Source organism: Aquila chrysaetos, chromosome Z, assembly GCF_900496995.4.
Source record: "Aquila chrysaetos chrysaetos chromosome Z, bAquChr1.4, whole genome shotgun sequence".
NCBI classification, from domain to species: Eukaryota; Metazoa; Chordata; class Aves; order Accipitriformes; family Accipitridae; genus Aquila; species Aquila chrysaetos.
The window spans coordinates 31024310-31043978 of NC_044030.1; the positions used below are offsets into that span (position 1 = coordinate 31024310).

General features: G+C 44.2%; 1 protein-coding gene across 7 annotated transcripts in view; it reads left to right on the forward strand.

Moving 5' to 3' along the window:
• Positions 1-19669, forward strand: part of LOC115336528 (neuronal acetylcholine receptor subunit alpha-7-like) — an 83950-nt gene that overhangs the window by 59635 nt on the left and 4646 nt on the right. For all 7 annotated transcript variants that reach the window (XM_030003681.2, XM_030003687.2, XM_030003683.1 and 4 more), the window contains 3 exons: positions 1628-1822; positions 3123-3209; positions 18001-18110. In XM_030003681.2, the coding sequence (XP_029859541.2) occupies positions 1628-1822; positions 3123-3209; positions 18001-18110 (392 nt within the window). The remainder of the gene's footprint in view (positions 1-1627; positions 1823-3122; positions 3210-18000; positions 18111-19669) is intronic.

Here is a 19669-nt window from a genome sequence, read left to right on the forward strand (position 1 = left end):
TCACCCAGAAAACCATCAAACTGTCTACCAGTTCATAATAACTGTGAATAACTGCAGTTTAGTATGTCTCTCTTCTCTTCTGTGCTTTGGAAGATACCTGTATTTTTAAAAGAGGAATCTATGTCCAGAACTAGTTATTCAGAGTGAGATCTTGTGAGTTATTTTGAACTCATTTATGTAGCTGTAAGTCAGAAGCAATGCTATGTAAATTGATAGAGCTTAGACCACCCTAAGGAGAGCTTGCAGAAGAGACATTTCATCTTCTGGTCTGGATATGCAGAAAAGGAAATAACCATCACTGACCAACTGCATGCAGTAGTTTTATCATTCAGGGTATCTGAGAAATAATACAGTAAGAAACATAATGGTTCATGAGAATCTGAAGGACTCCATAGGGGAGTGCTCCTAAAGTCCATCTATTTCAGAGCACTACTGACAGTGCTCCTTTACAGTGGTTATTTCTGTCCAATAACTTTTCATATCTGGTTAAGAGACTGGCCTGTGGTTTATCTGTCGTCAACCCTGACCAGGGGTGGACAAAACAGGCCCTTACCTAGGCCATACAGCAAAAGCTTTAAGTAACACCTCAGGCAAGCTGAGGCCATATCCTTTATGGAGACTTTGCCACGCTTCTGCCAAAACGTACACATTGTCACATCTGTCATGTGCACAGAAAAAAAACAGAGGTGAGCAATGGTGGCATGAAAGATACAAGGTGCTGAGTTCTTCCAGCTCCCCTGACATGTCCTGTGCTGCTGCAGTCCCTGCCATGCAGTATCTCAGACAGTCTACTGCAGCTGGGTCACCATGGCCAACCCTGCAGTACAGCTATATTGGACAACTATGATCTTAACCTTCAGATATGACAGACTTTAAGCTTAACTTGACACCCCTTTTTAAAATTAAGCCACATCCTCTTTGTTTTTCCTGAAAAAAAAATCAAATGTGTATAAGAGAATGATAGAAAAATAAGAACCGGTGGCACTTGTCACACAGAAAATCTGCTGCATGAGCTAGTGAACATGTTGTCAGCTGTTTGTCACCATTCCCCAGATGCAGGAAGGCAGAATGTATGTTTTACTGAGTTAATCTTTGGCCACTGCTTGCAAATCTTTTCTTATTGAGGTTCGGATGCTCAGAACAGTTTTGATCTGGCTCAGATGAGCTTCCTTGGCTAAGCCAGGTTCTAATGACTCAGATGGCATGAAAATAAACCCTAGAAAACACAGAAGGTGGACTAGGAACAGCAGACATCTTGCACTGTCGCCACAGACATTGCTGAAGACACTGACACACTAAAGTTACCTTGGCTCATTTAACCCTGTAGTGATGTATTTCAGCTTTCAAACAACATTGAACTGAAGCATATTGTCCTTGTCCCCTTTATTCATCCATGTGTGCATCATTGGCCACAAGTGTCAGAAAATTACTTTTGCCTGGTAACTGATTTGGGGGTGTCTTTTCTCCCTTATCAATTGCCACAGGACACTTCAAAGCACTCTTCAACAAACAATGTGTGGCGGAGGTGCCACACATTGTCTCATAAGCTATCAGTTCTTGGCCCATTCTGAGGGGTCACCCAGGAGTCCTGCACCTCTCCCCACTGCTCTGATCTTCCTCTCTGCAGGTGTCCCAGGAAAGAGGAATGAGATGTACTATGAATGCTGTAAAGAACCATACCCAGACGTGACGTACACCATCACCATGCGCCGACGCACCCTCTACTATGGCTTGAACTTACTTATTCCCTGCGTTCTCATATCTGGCTTGGCACTGCTTGTTTTCCTTTTGCCAGCTGATTCGGGGGAGAAGATTTCTTTAGGTAAGTGCTAAAGAATTCATTTCTTTTGTAAGCACTTCTTATAAAATGGAAAATAAATATCTCATGGCACTTGATGAATAAAGATTTCCCTGGAGGACCAATAGAAGCACTTGTTTGGTTGCAGAAGCCAGGGTAACAGCTTTCTGTATGGCATTCACATATCCTGTGCTAAATAATTCTCAAATCTTTTGGATTTTACCCTGGGATGAGGTAGAACTTGTTGCTGGCACAGGCAGCAGTAAGAGTACTCTGTCATCCCTGTTGTTCTGTTCTTTAGTACGTCTCAATGCATTTCACAGCTGATTAACTCTGTTTTTCAGATAGGATGTACTAAGACACAGAGAGTGAAAGGCTGTAGGCAGCAGCAGCTGGGCATTGGATTTTCACCTTCCAAGTTCAGCTCCCAAATCACCAAGCCAGGAGTCCCCCCCGAACGCAAAGCAGTGACAGCCAAGGAAGGGCTAAATGAGGTTTACCATTTTGTGTGTCAATAGAGACAGGAAGGGTGTTTCCAAGAGAAGACAGGGGAGAGCTGGAAATACACAAAGCTGGCCCAGTTGAGACCTTAAGAGTTAGTTGTGCACTGTTTCAATCAGGACAGAGACCTTTAAATCATATGAAGTGCCCTCAGTGTTAGTAGAACAGTCAGGAATCTGAGCAGCCTGTCTTACAAGAAGTAAAACACAGGCTATGGGGGATACAATTGCTGTCTATGAAAGATAGGATGGAGACAAGGAAAAGTGTTATTTAAGCTGAAGTACAGTGTTAACACAAAAATAGGAGATAATGTTCCTGTATCGACCTTATGATTTCTCAGTACCAGGGCAGTTAGGCTTAGCAACAGCCTTTCCAGATAGAACAAAGAGATTCTTTTAAAACAGGCTGCAGCTCTTTACAGGGTGTTATATAATATGCAATAACCAAAAACTAGACTCATGTCTGTGCAAATCTTTCCTAGCCCTTAATAACCATCTGGGCTTTGTTTACGCTATGTTTTGGAAAAGCAATGTAGTTTACCAGTTCTGCAAGCTTCATTTCACTCGGCAGGAAAGATTTCTCCATTAATTTAAGAGGAGCAAAGGTTTGGGTGTAATTGAGAAAAGTGAAAAGACAACAGATAAAGTTGCATCTGAAGATACTCTTACTTTGTGGAAGTTCTCATCTGCACTGGCAGACATGAAGTCATGGGTTTGGCTTAGCCATAGATCAGGACAAGGTTATATTTAACAGCAAAGACATCAGAGGAGCAGCTGCAGAGTGCATGTTCCTTATCCTTCCCCTCCATGTTCACTCCCTGCAGGTATCACTGTCCTGCTTTCCCTGACCGTATTCATGCTGCTTGTGGCTGAGATCATGCCTGCAACTTCTGACTCAGTCCCACTAATAGGTAAGTTGATTTTCTCTGCTCTGTGCACAATATATGATGATTCTCAAGAGTTGTCCAAAGCCTATTTGAGAACTGACTCTTTTTGTTACTATAGTTTTGCATTTCAGTAATGTCAGGAATAAATCTCTGTCTGGGCTTTACTGTTTGCATGTATGAAAAGAACCTACATGGATACAAAAAGTCTCTGGAAATATCAGATAAGCTGGTAACTGCAAGGACTAGGGGACACAAAATCAACACAGAGCATGGAGGTTTGGGTAGGCAAAGCACAAAGCCAACACCACCAGTACACGGGCATGAGTGGGATACTGGGATAGACAGAGCCCTGGCTCTAGATTCATTGAATCTGTCCATAAAGTCCCTTGAACAGCACTTTGGATGAAGCTGTGTGCACAGAGAGGTTTTGAAGATCTCAGTATTGCTGGGTGGAGAAAATTCATCTTTTATTCTTCTGCATCACCCACCCTCCCTGCTGTTATGCATCTGTTCCCTGCCTGCCCCCTTCTACTCTTCTCTCTACCCCAAGAGCAACTCAGGATACTACAGCCAAAATTCAAATATATCACTGGAGCATTTTTAACATGTGTTGAAAACTGTGGGACAGATTATCATCTTGGGAACATGGGCCAGACAGGCATTGTTACATCCTCTCTTCTCATAGGACCATCCCTTTACCTTGATCTCATAGGGCCTCATTTTCTCAACTGTAAACTGGAGAAAACATTATTCCCTGACCTTATAGCAGGGTAGAGAAAATAAATCTGTTCTGGTTTACAAAATAAAGAAGTATGAACACCACACAGGAAAACTCAGAACCTGTTTAATTACCATCTCCTGAGCTAAGGTCTATCTTTGCATACAAATCATGACTGATGTACACATTCCAGACAGTAGAAATAAACAAAATATTCAACGATATATCTAGGTGCTGATGGAAAGTACACCTCACCATTGTATAATTAAAGCCTCACACAAGTTATATCATGAATAGGACAAAATAGCATTTACTTAGACAACCTCTTTATCTCACTTCAAGGATTAAAACATCAGACCTAACTCTGGGGAAGGAGGGTGACTATGCAACAGTAAGGGCAACAACTCACATAAGCAAGAGTTTCTGAAAGCCTCCACGTAACTTCGTCATCTTATTGAAAGTCAGCAGGACTCTTGCCTCTGAGTCACACAGGACCTTCCAAAAAACTAACAAAACCTCTCCCTGAACATATACCTAGGACTCCACAGAGGCAGATACAATTTTAAGAGAAACTTCGTGTGTAGGAAGGAGGCACAAACCATCTTGGACCAGTCTTCACACAATTTTACTCTGTGTAATACATAAAAAAAGCCGTTAGGAATTAGTGAAGGAATGTGCTTGCCTATGCCCAGTCCACTAGCTTTAAGCAGACCAGTTTCTACTGATACAGTCCCCTATCATAGAAGGTAAGATTTGTAACAGCAAAAGCTATCAATAGTTATGTATTATTACAGATTTTGATGCTGTAATAACAGATTAATTTCTACTTATCGCAGCATCGCTATGTGAACATCACATGTCAGGAGAGGGTGAACGTCGGTGGTGTTGGGGAACCCTGTTGTATCAAGTTCCCCTTCTCCAGGTGAATATTGCCTCAACTATTAGAACCTCTCACATCTTTTTACTCTTTTTGGATCACAAAGTGAAGGAGATAATAAGGGACTCTCTTCTCACGAGTATGCCTCGTTGACAGCATGTATTGTTGCCAGTTTTCTCCTAATGCCCAAATAATTAGAGCATATCAAATGTATTAGAAACACACCTCTCAAAGTTGTCATGTAGGTTAAACACAGTCTGTTTCTTTCATCTGTTCATTAGACAAATTTTATATTGTGAAACACTGTAAAAGAATAGTATTTGCACATGGATGCTTTGTAACACCCTGGAGACTGACTTCAGGTATCCAGATGAGGGATGTCTAAACCAATCCTGTGGCTACTGTCATCTGATGCTTCCCTATTGCAGCCCAAAAGCAAACTGAATCTTGACACACTGAGGTGCACTGAGGCTGCATGCTTTGAAACTCAACCATTCCCATCCGATGGAATCTCCTGTTTCATAGCGTCACAAGATAGTTCATGTCGGAAAGGACCTCAGGGAGTGGAAGACTGTGTCAAAAGCCTTGCTAGAGTTGATGTAAATAACATCTACTGCTCTCCCCTTGTCTGCAAATATTGTCATTTTATTATAGAAGGCAATCATGTTGGTCAGATATGATTAACCCTTGCTAAATGCAGACTAGCTGTTCCCAGTCCCCACCTTCTCCCTCAAGTGTCCAGAAATGTTCCCCAAGGACTTGCTCCCCAATTTACCTAGGGACCAAAGTCAGAATGACAGGGCTGTAGTTCTGTGGATTGTCCTTTTAGACTTTTTTGAAGATGGGTGCATTGTCTGTCTTTCTTCAGTTGTTGGGGATCTTACCCCATCTCCATGGCCTTGCAACAATACTCTCAGGACTCTTGGTGACACCTATCTGGTTCCATGGACTTGGGCAGGTTCAGATCTCACAATCAATCCCCAAGTCCATCCTCATCCACTGCTGGTTGTTTTCCTCATCCTTGAACCATGTCTCTAAGCACAGAGACACAGGAGACCTTGATGGCAAAAGCTGAGGCACAGTACACACTGTCTTGACCTTATCTCTGTCCGCTATCACTAAGTCATCCTCCCCATTCAGCAGCAAGCCCACATTTTCATTGTTCAGCTTTTTACTGTTTGTGTAGTGGTAGAAACTCTTCCTGTTGCCCTTGACTCCCTTGGCAGTCTCAACTCCTGAGCTTTAATTTTCCTGACACCAACACTAATGCCCAGGCAATGCTTCCAAATTTTCCTTTTGCAGCCTGTCCCTGCTTTCTGCATCCCCTCCTCTTCTGCACTGGAGCTTCACCATGAGTTCCTGGCTTAGCCACGCTTATCTCGTGATGTGTCTGCTTATTTTTCTGAGTAATAGAAGAGACATCACTTGCACTTGGAGGCTGCTGTACATTAAGCCCTCACAGTTTTCCTGTGTTGGTTTATCTTTCAGAGGTTCCTCCAGTGGGATCCCAGCTACTGGTTCCCCCCGAAATGAGAAGTCTGTTCATGTTAAGTCCAAGGTCTACAGTCTGCTGCTCTCATTCCTCACTCCCTTCATGGTCTTGAACTCCACTATTTCTTAATAACTACAGCCTAGGCTGCCAATGATTATCATGTTCCCAACCAGCTCCTGCTTGCTAGTGAAGAGCAGAGTCAGCTGTGCACCAACTCTGGTTGGCCTGTCCTGTACTTGTATCGAGAAGTTATTGCTGACATTCTTCAGAAATCCTCTTGACTGCTTGCATTACACTGTGTTGCCTTTTCAGCAGCCATCAGGGAGGTCCATGTCCCCTGTGGCAACCAGGATCTGTGATACAGAGGCTTCCCTGAGTTGCTTTAAGAAGGCCCCATCCTCATATCCACTGTGTTTGGGTGGTCTATAATGCAGTCCTACCACAGCATCAGCCTCATTGGCCTCTTCACTGAGTCTGACCCGTAAGCTCTCCAGCAGCTCTCATCCATCCCACAGAGGAGCCCCTCACATCCAAGTGGCTCCTTCACATGGAAGGCAACCCATGTTGTCTTCGCTGTCCATTCCCCCTAAAGAGCTTGTACCTATGCATCAGAGCAGTCCGCTAGTGAGAGATGTCCCTCCACATCTCAGTTGTTATTGTTTCACGACCACATGCAGACTTCCAGTTGCTTCTGTGTATTTCCCAGACTTCATGTATCTGCTCACTCTGGAGGTGAGTCCCTCTGTCTTGTTTCACCATTCTTAAAGTCTTTTTTGCTCTGGCCACCCAGCACTATTTTCTTTCCACCCTTGTCTAGTGGAAGGTGTCCCTGCCAGTGGAAGGTGTCCCTGCCCATGGCAGAGGGATTGGAACTGGATGATCTTTAAGGTCCCTTGCAACCCAAACCATTCTATGATTCTATGATTGCCCAATGTTTCTCCATTTAAATTTGGGTTGTAATCTCCCTTCCACAGTATTCCTAGTTTAAAGGTGTCGTCATTTAACCCCAGCCAGCAACTAAGCACCACGCAGCCGCTCACTCACTCCACCCCACCCAGCGGGATCAGGGAGAAAATTGGGAAAAGAAGCAAAACCCGTGGGTTGACATAAGAATGGTTTAATAGAACAGAAAAGAAGAAACTAATAATAATAATGATAACACTAATAAAATGACAACAGCAATAATAAAAGGATTGGAATGTACAAATGAGGCGCAGTGCAATTGCTCACCACCCGCCGATCGACACCCAGTCAGTCCCTGAGCGGCAATTCCCCGCCCCCCCTTCCCAGTTCCTATACTAGATGTGACATCACATGGTATGGTATACCCTGTTGGCCATTTTGGGTCAGGTGCCCTGGCTCTGTCCTGTGCCAACTTCTTGTGCCCCTCCAGCTTTCTCGCTGGCTGAGCATGAGAAGCTGAAAAATCCTTGACTTTAGTCTAAACACTACTTAGCAACAGCTGAAAACTTCAGTGTTATCAACATTCTTTGCATACTGAACTCAAAACATAGCACTGTACCAGCTACTAGGAAGACAGCTAACTCTATCCCAGCTGAAACTAGGACAAAAGGCCTGCTCCAAACTCCTTGCTCCACTCTAAACAGGCAGGGAAAGACTGCTCACCCATTTGGCTTCTGCACCCAAACAGCCCTTGTTCAGGAAGTGCTCAAAGCTGGGCTGTGTGGTTTTGCATGATCTCGAGCTCTGAAAACTTTACCCTTACTCTAACAGGGTAGCACAGCATAATCTCTCCACAGTGATCTTATAGGTGATCCCAAATAGGGTATTTTAGCTGCTGAACCGGATATACCAGGTCATGATCACAGTTCTTCAGTGTGATCTCTTGTTCAGTTGAAAATCCTCAGGAATGAGTGTGAGGAAAAGGAGGACAATTGGACAGCTTATTCAATTTTTGGAGAATCAGCACAGTTAGTGCCAAGTTACAGGAATAAACAAATCTCCTAAAGCATGTGGTTTGAGAAGGAGGCAAGTAATTTGATCTTGAAGTGGAAAGATCCATTGCTGGTCTGCAGAAAAGCCACTGTTGCTGGTCTTCATGCATGTGGGAGCAGAGATGCTCTGAAAACGTGACCCCATGCACTTTAAAAATCTGCATTATATTCTTAGGATCTGGGTTTTTGAACAAACATGCATCCACACCTAACTGGACCTGGATGAACAGTCCCAGCCTTTGCTAGTACAAAACCACTAGCACCTAATATGCTGTACCTCTTATGTTTCTCCACCTTCTGACCTCAGCTTTAACTACTGAACTGTAATAACATGGGAAATTCTCACAGCTACTGTTTGGAGTATCTTTGTTGAGGGAGCAAAGGAAGGCTGGTCTAATATGACACCAAGAAAAGAACTAGCTTCTGAGGTCTGGTATATTTGCAGAGAAATGTGGAAATCATATCCTAATTCTTCTTAGTTGAGGCCACTCCCTCCTGACCTCAACTTACATTTACAGTAAATGAAGCACCTCTCAGCCTAAATAATCACAAGGAGGCAGGTGGGGCAAGAGAGGTAGAAAAAAGCAAAGTGGTTCCCCTCTTCCTTGATATGTCCTCTGCATTGTCTGTCTGTTCGCAAAGCTGCCCAGAGCAGAGACTTACTTCACACATGAAACTTCCCCACACAATGGACTCCCATTTCTATGTAGCCTACTGACTGTTGTGTTAATACACGTTAAAAACAAGCCAAATTCTTTTCTGTAAAGACCAAGTAACAAAGCTTGGCCTAGAAATCAGCAGCAGGCTGCTCAACACATTTGAACACCAGGACCCTGCTGCTCCTCTACACTGCAGCATGGTGGGTAGAGCTTTCCTTTCCACAATCAGCCAGCCCCTTTCCACGCAAAAAAATGTTCCAGTTGGACAGGCTGCTCACCACATTTGCCTCCTGCTCTCATTCGGCTTTGCTGGGGCTTGCATTCACATCAGTAACTAGCCACTCCTTGCCCAGCAGCATGTCTGCTCCTGTCCTTCTCCAAGAGAGCCTCCCTTTTTGGGGGAACAAGATATTTCCAAAGCCCTGTTTTCAGGAGCATGCGTATGTGTGGAGCAAGGCACCACAATCTTTCAAAAGTTGAATCCTGCCCTTCTGCAAACTCATCTGTGATGCCAAAGAAAGGAGAAGTCTGGAAATGAGAGCAAAGATGCCTCTGTTTCTGTTTAAAACATTAACCACCCATAGCAACAGAAATGAGCTTAGCCATTTGGATCAAAAGCATTAAAGTCCCATGACATCTACAAACACAACAGTTTGGCCAGAATCCAACACAAGTCAACTATATGAACAAGGCTTGTTTTACTACAGGGTCCTGGAGGTCCCTCCTGGCACTTAAAATCTCTAGAGGTTAGCTCTGAGAAGACTTTCAGACCATGACTATACAGCAGCAGCTGTGTCCTAAACTTACCCTTTCTAGTATAGCTTAATCATGCCTCACAGGAAGTGTGTCTGGTTGCACTTCTGATTTGACTTACTTTTAATTTCTCTCTTTAAAAATACTTTTATCAAGAGTCTATGTAAGTAGACAGCTGGAGTTCATTACTTGAGGAAAGGATATACAGAAATGCACAGAACTCCAGATGTGTTACACACCTGAAATTACTGGCTTGAGTGCACTAATCACTGGGTAAAATCATAAAGCCTGTGTGAAGCAGCTCAGCTATATGACAATAATTGTTCTTTCTGCTTCTAAAAACCTATGCAATTATGCACAGTTTTGTTTCACAGTATAAATGCCAATAATTTCAGGGGGATTTCATGCATCTTCCTACCCCTACCACATAACACCATTGCACCCAGTGTCATGCATTATGTAAGAAGGGATATTCATGTCCCACTATGTTGATTTCCTGGTTCAGTGACCAAATCGAAATTAAACAAATACTGTTATTTCCATTAGAGCTTTTGTACAAGCTCAGGTCCTGCCCACTGAAACTAAAGGCTTAGGTAATTCATCCAAGAGCAACATTTGAGGCTTTTAGATCTAAACTGGAAGGGCTTTTTTTTATTTCTATAAAGACAACGTGATACATGTAAATAGCACTGGATAATCAGATCCGGTTTTGGTAATGGTTTTATGACCATCTCTGAAGAAAGGATAACTTCCTTCCTTAGGCAATAAGCATACGCCTGAATTCTTTTTTTTAAAGAGCACTGCGGCTCCCTGTTTACAGTCTCCATATCCCTGACCTGTTTCATTAAACTGTGTTTTGCATTTGAAAGCAACCTTGTAATTAAGGCTAGGAAATCGTGCATTAAGAAGTCACTAAGGAACGAGTTCTCCTAACTCAACACAGATTCCTGCCTGTAACTCTTCACCTTCATGACTAGTCTTTGGCTAGAGCCTCCTTAAGATTACACAGTTGGTGGTTATGCTTACCCACCACCAGTGGTACCTGATAAAGCAGTGACCAGAATCTCATTCATCTTGCACTGCTGTAGGAGTGTCTTCAAAAATCAATGTCTCAATATAAACTGCTAGTTCGGACTCATGGGCTTAAAAAAATTCAGCTCCTAATGTAATGTTTAGTTACTACCAAACCCAGCCAGTTTTTCAGAAAGACAGATCAATCCACAGCTCAGGTTAAAGTCAGACATGGCCAAAAGCCATTGCTCTGGAAAATTGAGAGCAACACAGTTACAAGCATAACCCGCACAGCTTCTGCACTATTCTTTCTCCCCGCCTGCAATATCACCTCCAGATAGGGAAAACATTCAGGGCCACATGGCACTGAAAAGTTTGTTGCTGTCCCCACTTTTCCCTCTCCCTCCATGATCCTGGCTGCTTCTTCCACCAGCTGTTTTGTTTTTAAGAAAACACCCCAGCCCTAGTAAGCAGCAGGTTCACCTCTTGTTCCACTCAGCAGTGAGACACAGGCTGTGGGGTCCCTCCTCCACCCACCCACATCCACCTTGCACTCATCTCTGGTTTACTGTGCTGCAGTCCCACTGCTGTGAGAACGGGGTGACACCGTTCAGAGACAGACCCTAAAATGCTTACTTTGAAAACCCCACCCAGTTCTTTAGTGTCATTTTGGTCCAAAGCTATTGCAATCTTTGAGTTCAGGCCCCAGGTGGCACAGAAAGTACAGTCACACGGAGAAACAGCTAGGAGCACCCACAGCAGGATGCTTTGAGCTTGAGATCAAAGCTGCAATAAGCTCTGAGTTGGCTGCTGTCCCTCTACCCCACCTAGCTCTCTGAGGTTGCATCACTTTCAAAGTATTTTGTCAAAGCAGATAAGGCATGCTTCTCCCCAAAAGCCAAATCTTGAAATGAAATATTCAGACCTCTCAGGCCAGTCAGATGATTTGTTTCTTCCATAATCACTTTTTACACCTGGAAATTCAAGGCATCCCTTGCACAGAAGTGCTTAATAATTTCTGATTTTTTTTCCATGCCCAAATAAATCCAAAGTGCTGCAAATCATTATTTCCTTCCAGCTCTCTCCAAAATAACACTATTGGTTTTGGATCAAGGGTCTGTATTTTGCTGTAAAAGGAGTTTTGTAGCAGAAAGCATGGAATACCTGAAAGCTGGCATGCGCAGAGAGTGTTTGAAAGAGGAGCATGGGACTCATGCATATGAGGAACTGTCACTTCCTATGACTAACATGCACGTGATGCTTGACTCCTTGGCTGGACATATCAAATAGTGCACAATAAAAATGAAGTTATCTTCACCTCCAGATAATAAAGCTGCATTTCTCTCTTTCTTCTTTTGCTGAGCTCCTCTGCTTGCTTCTTTAAAAATCACAAAACTTACTTGCTGCTTGGGGCTCTAATATCATGACTTATTTTCAGCTGTGTCCCCTCCTTGCCATTCTTTATCATGCCTATGTTATTTCAGTAGAATGAAGGTTTTACGCTGTACATTTGCAGCAGATGCTTGGGGTGACTTCTTACAGTTAGTCATACAGCAAACAAGACTGCGAATTACTAAGACAAGGAAGAAATGTGGTTCTTTGCCACCTCCAGGAGTTACAGATTGAGTTATGAGCATAAGGCATTAGTCGTTCTGACTAGAGAGAAAATGAGATTAACCTCCTCTTACATTTTCTGTCATCTGGCTGTATGTTCTCAGCTGCTGCCACTTCACTTTGCTCTATCTTTTTTTTGATTTTGTGGAGTGCTTTTCCCTTCCTCCCTTTCATGTTCCTGCCTGGTGCCTTGCTGGCACCAGGACCCTGCTCAGCCTCTTCCATGAAACAGAAATTCTCATTCGCAGCAGCTCTTACAGTTTCATGCCCTGTTATCAATGGTGCTTTTCCCAAAGCCATGAGTCTTGGATGCTTTTTCTTTATTAAAAAAAAAGAGAACAGTTTTACTTTTCAAACACCCAGTTCTATTCTTCAAAAGCACGTGGGAGGAGAAGAGTTTGAAAACACTGTGAAAACACTGCCCGTGCTTTCTACAGGTATCATAACCAAAATGTAGACACAGCATCCAATCCTGAAGTCTCTCACTCTTTTAAGACATTTCATGTTTGAGGGACTAGCTGGACTGAGATGATGCTCTTTGCTTTCTACTGTCAATGAGAGCTAATGGACAGCACACGGTGTCCCATTTTACAGCAAATCTCGACAACGATGGAAATTGTTTTCCTGCTTATGTCCTCTTCTGTATTTCTTTGCTGTCTGTGTACAACAGTAAATTAGCCAGTGAGGGAACTTTCTACCTTTTCGTTTCCCTGGTCTCTGAGAAACTCTGCCACCACCTGCTGCAGACTTCTATAGCATCTGCCCAGCACCAGCCCTCGTCCCTGCCATAGGAGAAAAGAATCATAGAATCATGGAATCCTTTAGGTCAGAAAAGACCTTTAAGATCATTGAGTCCAACCGTCAACCCAACACCAGTATGCCCACGAAACCATGTCCTGAAGTGCCTTGTCTACGCTTTTTTTGAACACCTCCAGGGATGGTGACACCACCACTTCCCTGGGCAGCCTGTTCCAATGCCTGACAACCCTTTCAGTACAGAAATTTTTCCTAATATCCAATCTAAACCTCCCCTGCTGCAACTGGAGGCCATTTCCTCTCGTCCTATCACTAGTTACTTGATAGAAGAGACCAGCAGCCACCTCACTACAACCTCCTTTCAGGTAGTTGTAGAGAGCGATAAGGTCTCCCCTGAGACTCCTTTTCTCCAGACTAAACAAACCCAGTTCCCTCAGCTGCTCCTCATAAGACTTGTGCTCCAGGCCCCTCACCAACTTGGTTGCCCTTCTCTGGACACGCTCCAGCAATTCAATGTCTTTCCTGCAGTGAGGGCCCCAAAACTGAACACAGTATTCGAGGTGCAGCCTCACCAGTGCCGAATACAGGGGAACAATCACCTCCCTGCCTCTGCTGGCCACACTATTTCTGATACAGAAGGGTGGTTGGAAGCCCCTCTACTGGTGTCTGAGGTTTCCTGCATCCTCCACAGGCTTCAGTTCATTAACCTGGACCATTTCCAGAAGGGGGGGCAGTGAATATCTCATTCTGTACATGCTCTGGGGCATTTCTACCATTTTCTGAGAGTTCACCAGAAGCACAAAGCACTCAGCACCAAATGACTGAAATGACCTGACTTAAAGCAGCTCTAAACCAGTCCATCATTTCACATGCGAAACCTGACATTTTCTACAAAGAAGGAATACAAACAGGAACACCCGTGGGAGTTATCCAACTTGATCACTGTGAATACCTGACCACGACACACTCCTCCTTCCCCCACTATTTCATAGGAACAACAGGACTGTAACCGGTCACAATGGAGAAGCTCTGCCTTTCCTATGATTAACTGTATTAACAAATCTGGGTAATATACTGCTTTCTCAGTCAGTGTTCTGTGATAAAATCAACACAGCAAAGCACTCATCTGGAATCATCTTGCTCCTCTCAGCGTTTGTTTTTTACCCTTCTCCTAATCAGTCCTTAAAGTTAATCCAGTTCCACTCAAGCAGTGGATCTTCCAAAATATCTCTAAAATAACCCTAAGGTGCTTCTCTAACACCAGATAGTGGCACAGAAGGTCCAAAAATGGTACTGGAAGCCCCTTAAGTTATGAATTGCAAGTCATTGCCATCCTTTTGATACAGGTGATGCCAGACGATGCCTGCAAGAACAAATAGCTGTTGCCACTGATTTTTTAAAAATACTTACTGGCTATCTGTGGTTGTATTAGATCCATATATGCTATGACAACAGGACCTGAACATCTTCTGACAGTGCTGAGACAAAGGCTGACAGCTCCCAGATGTTAAAACAGCTGTCCAGGTAATGTGTTACATCATGCCTTCTTTGGCAACAATGAGAAGAAAATAAATTGTAGAAGCGCAAATACTTCATACAACTTGAAAGAGATCAACCCAGCATCCAAAACAACATTTCCGTTCATACAGAACTGCTGAAGAAAGCAGCATGCAGGTTTGAAAACATATGAAGACCATCTAGCAGTGACCAGTGCAGACCTTGGTATCCGTGGGGAATGCTGCTGTGTAAGGCACATTGAGAGGCTCCAAACACAGTCTTCTGGTCCCTTTTCATGGCTTGTGGCAGCTGTCCAGGGCAGAGAGTGCGAATGAGCCAGTTCCCCTCCAAAAGGGGTCAGTCGCTTGCCAGCCTTGCCTTGGAGTAGCTGACGTACAGCAATGGGGCCCCTGCTCTTTCAAATGCACTCCAGTCTGAGATTGCTGTTCCTGACACTGCCCATGGTGAAGTAGTTTGTTAAAGCCTCCAAGCTGAAAATGAAAGGGGCTGAACTTCTGTGTAAAATCGAATTTGCACTTACCCCTGCCAACACACATGTGTGGGGGTAGACTTTGTGGGAGTGGCAGCTTCAAAGCCCTACCTGTCTAAGTGCTGTAGGCTTTAGGATGGACCCTAAAATACTGTCAGAGAAAGTCTGGTGGCTGGGCTGTGGCTGCCACTTGGGAGACCAAAGCTCAGTTCTTACTCCACTGCTTGTCTCCCATGCCACATCTCACAGGACAGCATCCTATTTCTGTGCTCAGCAACATCAGTGGAGGCCCAGGAGTAGAGTTTGCTAATTGAGGGCTGTGTGGGGCTAGGGTAGGGTGAGTGAAGACTTCAGTCCCATGGCTCCAAGGAAAGTATTATCCATGCACATTGTATCTTGATCCTTTCAGCAGCTAGGCTCCTCTGCTCACAGTGCTGCTGGAGAAGATCGAGTCGTGGTCATATCAGAGTGGGTGCTAGACGTGAAAATGGACGTCAACCCTTGTAGCTTTCACCAAGCAATGGGTTTGATCTGGCTGGCGTGAGGGCTAAAGACTGCCAGAATAGAGATGCCAAGCCAGCAGACTGGAAGAGGATTAAGACATGCTTTTAGGGAGCAGCATGGGAGACAGCACAGGAGTCTTCCCCACCAGTTCTCCTAACTGCTGCCAGGAAAGACAGGACGTAGGATTAAACCCTGGAAGGAAAGATCAGAAAATGCTGAGTGGTTATGGAAACCGTTACAGAGCCAGCACCATTTTGCCTCATGGACTTACCCACTCAGCTCTGGAGCCTTTCCTTCCCTTACAGGTGAACTGTCACTGAACCCAGGCCCAGCTAGGTTTTGGCCATCCCTGCCTGTGGCTCTGCCCCAATGCAGGGTCTGGATTGTAAGCACAGAGTCATGTTGTCAATCAAAGAGTCCCATGGCCAGAAGATCTAGCAATTCCTTTGTGAACAATGGCTATTAGGTCTACCTTGTCTTGCCACAGGAAAGGAGGCAACAGCCTTCATCATATCTCCAACTAGAGAAGTGAAAGGCTAACGTGACAGGTGCACCAGCCTTTGCTACTTTCTTTCTCCCCTTTCATTGCTCGTTCTTCAGGGCTGGCAAAACCCAGCCCTAGAGTAGGTCTGGGCTGCTCCAGGGCTTCGGGTCATTCTGCCCCTGAAATGAATACAGCACCTGCACCTACCAGGACTGCGTAAGTCTACCTGCCAGTTCTCATTTCACAGATATCTTGTGACATTTGATTGCCTGAAACTGATAATAGGGCTGAAGTACTATGCCCTATTTCCTCCATACTTACTTTCCAACTGAAAACTTCACTGTACCTTGAACAGAAGGGTCCCCCCTTGCAAAATGCAGATGATGCACACCCAGCCATCTTTCTTGCCTATCACCAGGCAAAAACATAAAACATCTTTCTTTATGGGTCCAGAGGTCCCCTACAGTTCCCAGTCTGTTCCTGAGAGAACAGTTTTCCCCGTTTACTAGCAGGGCTCCGTAGCAGTCTCCTGACCTTTGTTCCTTGTCTTACAGCACAAAAAACTGAGAGTGTGAATTCCTCTGCAAATCATTGGCTGGGATCTTGAGTCAGATGATACCAAGTTGTTTCAAAGTTCAGCCAGGTGACTAATTTTCCAAGGATCTGTGAAAAATCCTAGCCAAAGCCATTTTAAATGGACCACTTCAGGCCTTTGAAGTCTGGTGGCATCAAAATGTGTAGAATTTACAGAATTTGTTTAGTGACTTATGGCAGTAATTAAACCAGTGATATCAACACTGCTGTGTTTCTGTTACATGGGGCATACTGGAATCAGATCAGCCAGCTTCCCTGAAACCTGAGTTCCTGGTTTGCTCTGCTTCTGCCTGGCTGTTGGTTCTGTTCTCTCATGACTAAGTGCAACAGAGACCTTTCAATTCACCTCACCGTTGGAACTATCCTTCTAATCCAGCTGTATAATTCATTTTGCCACAGAAAGCCATGCCTACCTCTTGAAGCAATTGCAGCATTGGTTTCAGGAAGGTCTGAGAACCTCATTATTATGAACAAGCTTTTTGCTGCTGAGGCAGTAGGAATTGGTATTGAGAAATTGAGCCGGAACAAAACTTGCCTTGGAGCTTGTATTGAATTTTTTACTTTTCCTGCAAGGTGCAGGAGGGAGGGCAGGGGGTAGGAGGAGGCTGCAGTCTTGGGCAGTGTCACATGCTCTCCCACATCGTCCCTTTGTATCAGCCAACAATAATGCTCCCTGGTATTTTGCCACAGCAGCCTTCAAATGTCATTAGCCCTGTGGGTAATTCTGCTTCACACTCCAGTGCATCAACGTCAGTCAATCGTGGCATGAGGAAGCTGTACTGCCACTTCAGAGATAAGGTTTCAAGTCTCAGTTCTGGCTTTCAAGATCTTGATTTCTTTCCTGCATGGCAGGCTTAAATTCAGCAGGGGTGTAATGTGCTTTCGTAGGAACTAAAAGAAGTGGTCTTGAGGTCTGAGGAGGGTGCTGAAAAATATGCCTAACCCCTTGTGAGCAGTGGTGGGGCAAGGAAGGAGGTCTGGTGACACTTTCTGAGGGGGTTCAGTGACACCATGAGGACAGCATTTCCCTCCAGCACCTCTACTGGTACCTCAGGGTGATGCAGGACTGGGGATGCTGGTGTTCAGTGGGTCTGGTCAGCTTAGCTTCTTGCTGTCCTGGCAGCTGACATGGAGCTGGTCCTTAGCAGCAGGCCCTGTATTCCTCTCTGGGATCAAAAATGAAACAGTTCATGCCTTTCACTGGTTCTAGCCCCTCCCTTGCTGGAGAGGAGGGAGCTGAGCAGATACACTGAAAACCTCAAAGGCCTCAAATGCTCCAGTGTGAAAGACAAGAGAAAAGGATGTTTGAATGTGATGCAGAGCTTCTCAAATGTCGATCCTGAGGCATGGCCAAGGAGTATTATTTGCCTTGTTTTTCCCCCTCCTAACCAAGTCCTCCTTTTAATTACAGCCCAGTATTTCGCTAGCATCATGGTCATCGTTGGTCTGTCTGTGGTGGTAACAGTGCTGGTTCTGCAGTTTCACCATCATGACCCGCAAGGAGGAAAGATGCCCAAATGGGTAAGCAGATTTGATGGTAAATATTCAACAGCCAACTGAAAGAAAAAAATTAATCTAAAAGCTATAGTAAACTAATTATAGATGAGGGTCAGAATTTGTTCCCCATTAATCTGAAGAGTCAGCAACAGACAGTATGTTTGACACTTAGGTTTGCAATTGGAGGGAAAGAACAAGCACACTAAATTAGGTTTTCTATAAAACCAGTATCTGCTATTGGAGTTTTCTATTTAAACTTACAATGGGGTTATTGAGTCATAGCAGAGTAATCTTGCTCAGCACCCACTTTACAAGTGCTAATCCCATGGGCAACACCTTTGATTTCTTATCCAGCAGACACCAGTATTGATAAAACATGACATTTCAAAGCACTAAACAAACACTTACTGGTCTCTGCTAGGCAGTTTGTCTGCTTTATTCCCTTACAGAGGTTCTCACTGCAGTTCATGACAGAGCTGTAATCTCCCAAAACAAAGACAGGAGGTGAAGCCAATTTACTTCTGTCTCGCAACTGTTCTAGTTATGAACTGGCTCCGCAAGTTGCTGGAAGATTAGGAACCCCAATACTTCAGTGTAGTGAGGGTGTTGAATGCTGAACCCAGCTATGCTTCTCACACCTTGGAGCTTACTGCCACTGCACCACCAGCAGAAAAAGAAAGGCAACGCTGCTGGACTCAGTCTGACTCAGGCTGAGGAGACCCGTGGACTTCCCTGGCTTGGAAATCTGCCTTCTGCTGAAGCCACATCCACTTGTCTGTATGGAAAAACAATTTTGTCTGGTGCCATCTGATCAATTCTCAGTGCATTAGCATGTGTTCTCCCTCTTTTCTCTACAGCAGCAGTCTCTGTTAGTCCAGTGAGGTCTGGCACCAATGCCAGCTGACTTTCAGGAGGAATGTGTTTCCTTTAGATTTTCAAGTTAAAAGAAAATGATACTTTTTTTCTTTCTCCTTTTCCTAAGAATAGATTTTAGAAAAAGCAAGGTATGCTTTGTATTTACAAGAAGAACAGGAATGAAAGCAGAAGCAGGTACAAATAGTCGGTCGACTATCTACCCACCCTGGTTTCACAGAAGTCTGGTTGTACAGCATCCTCTGGTGTCTCATTCACCACATTTGTCATGCTAGACAATTATCCTGACATGATGTTGAATCATGTCAGCCTGAGTACAGACAGCTTTCTAATTTAGCCTCTCTAAAACTGAACTGCAGCATCAATGCAAATTAAAAAAAGAAGTCCAGTAGAATTAAGCATACTAACAATTATTTCTTGCAGTGCTGTATCATTTAAAATCATCTTACTTTCAAGACAGCAGAGCATGTGAATTCTGGATGAACCTGCATGTAAGCAGGACCTGAGGGCACAAATCTGGGTAAACTTGCTTCAGATGTCTACATGGACAGCATATGCAGCAGCATAATAGTCCCCATGGACAATTTTAGTGTTTCATCTGCTTTTTGAGGAGCCTAGACACAATGGCTTATGTTAAATCTGCTCACAGGCCCTGCAAGTCAGTTCCTGCTCTCTACCAGTGTCTTGCTGTCTTGGCTGGAAACAGCGTG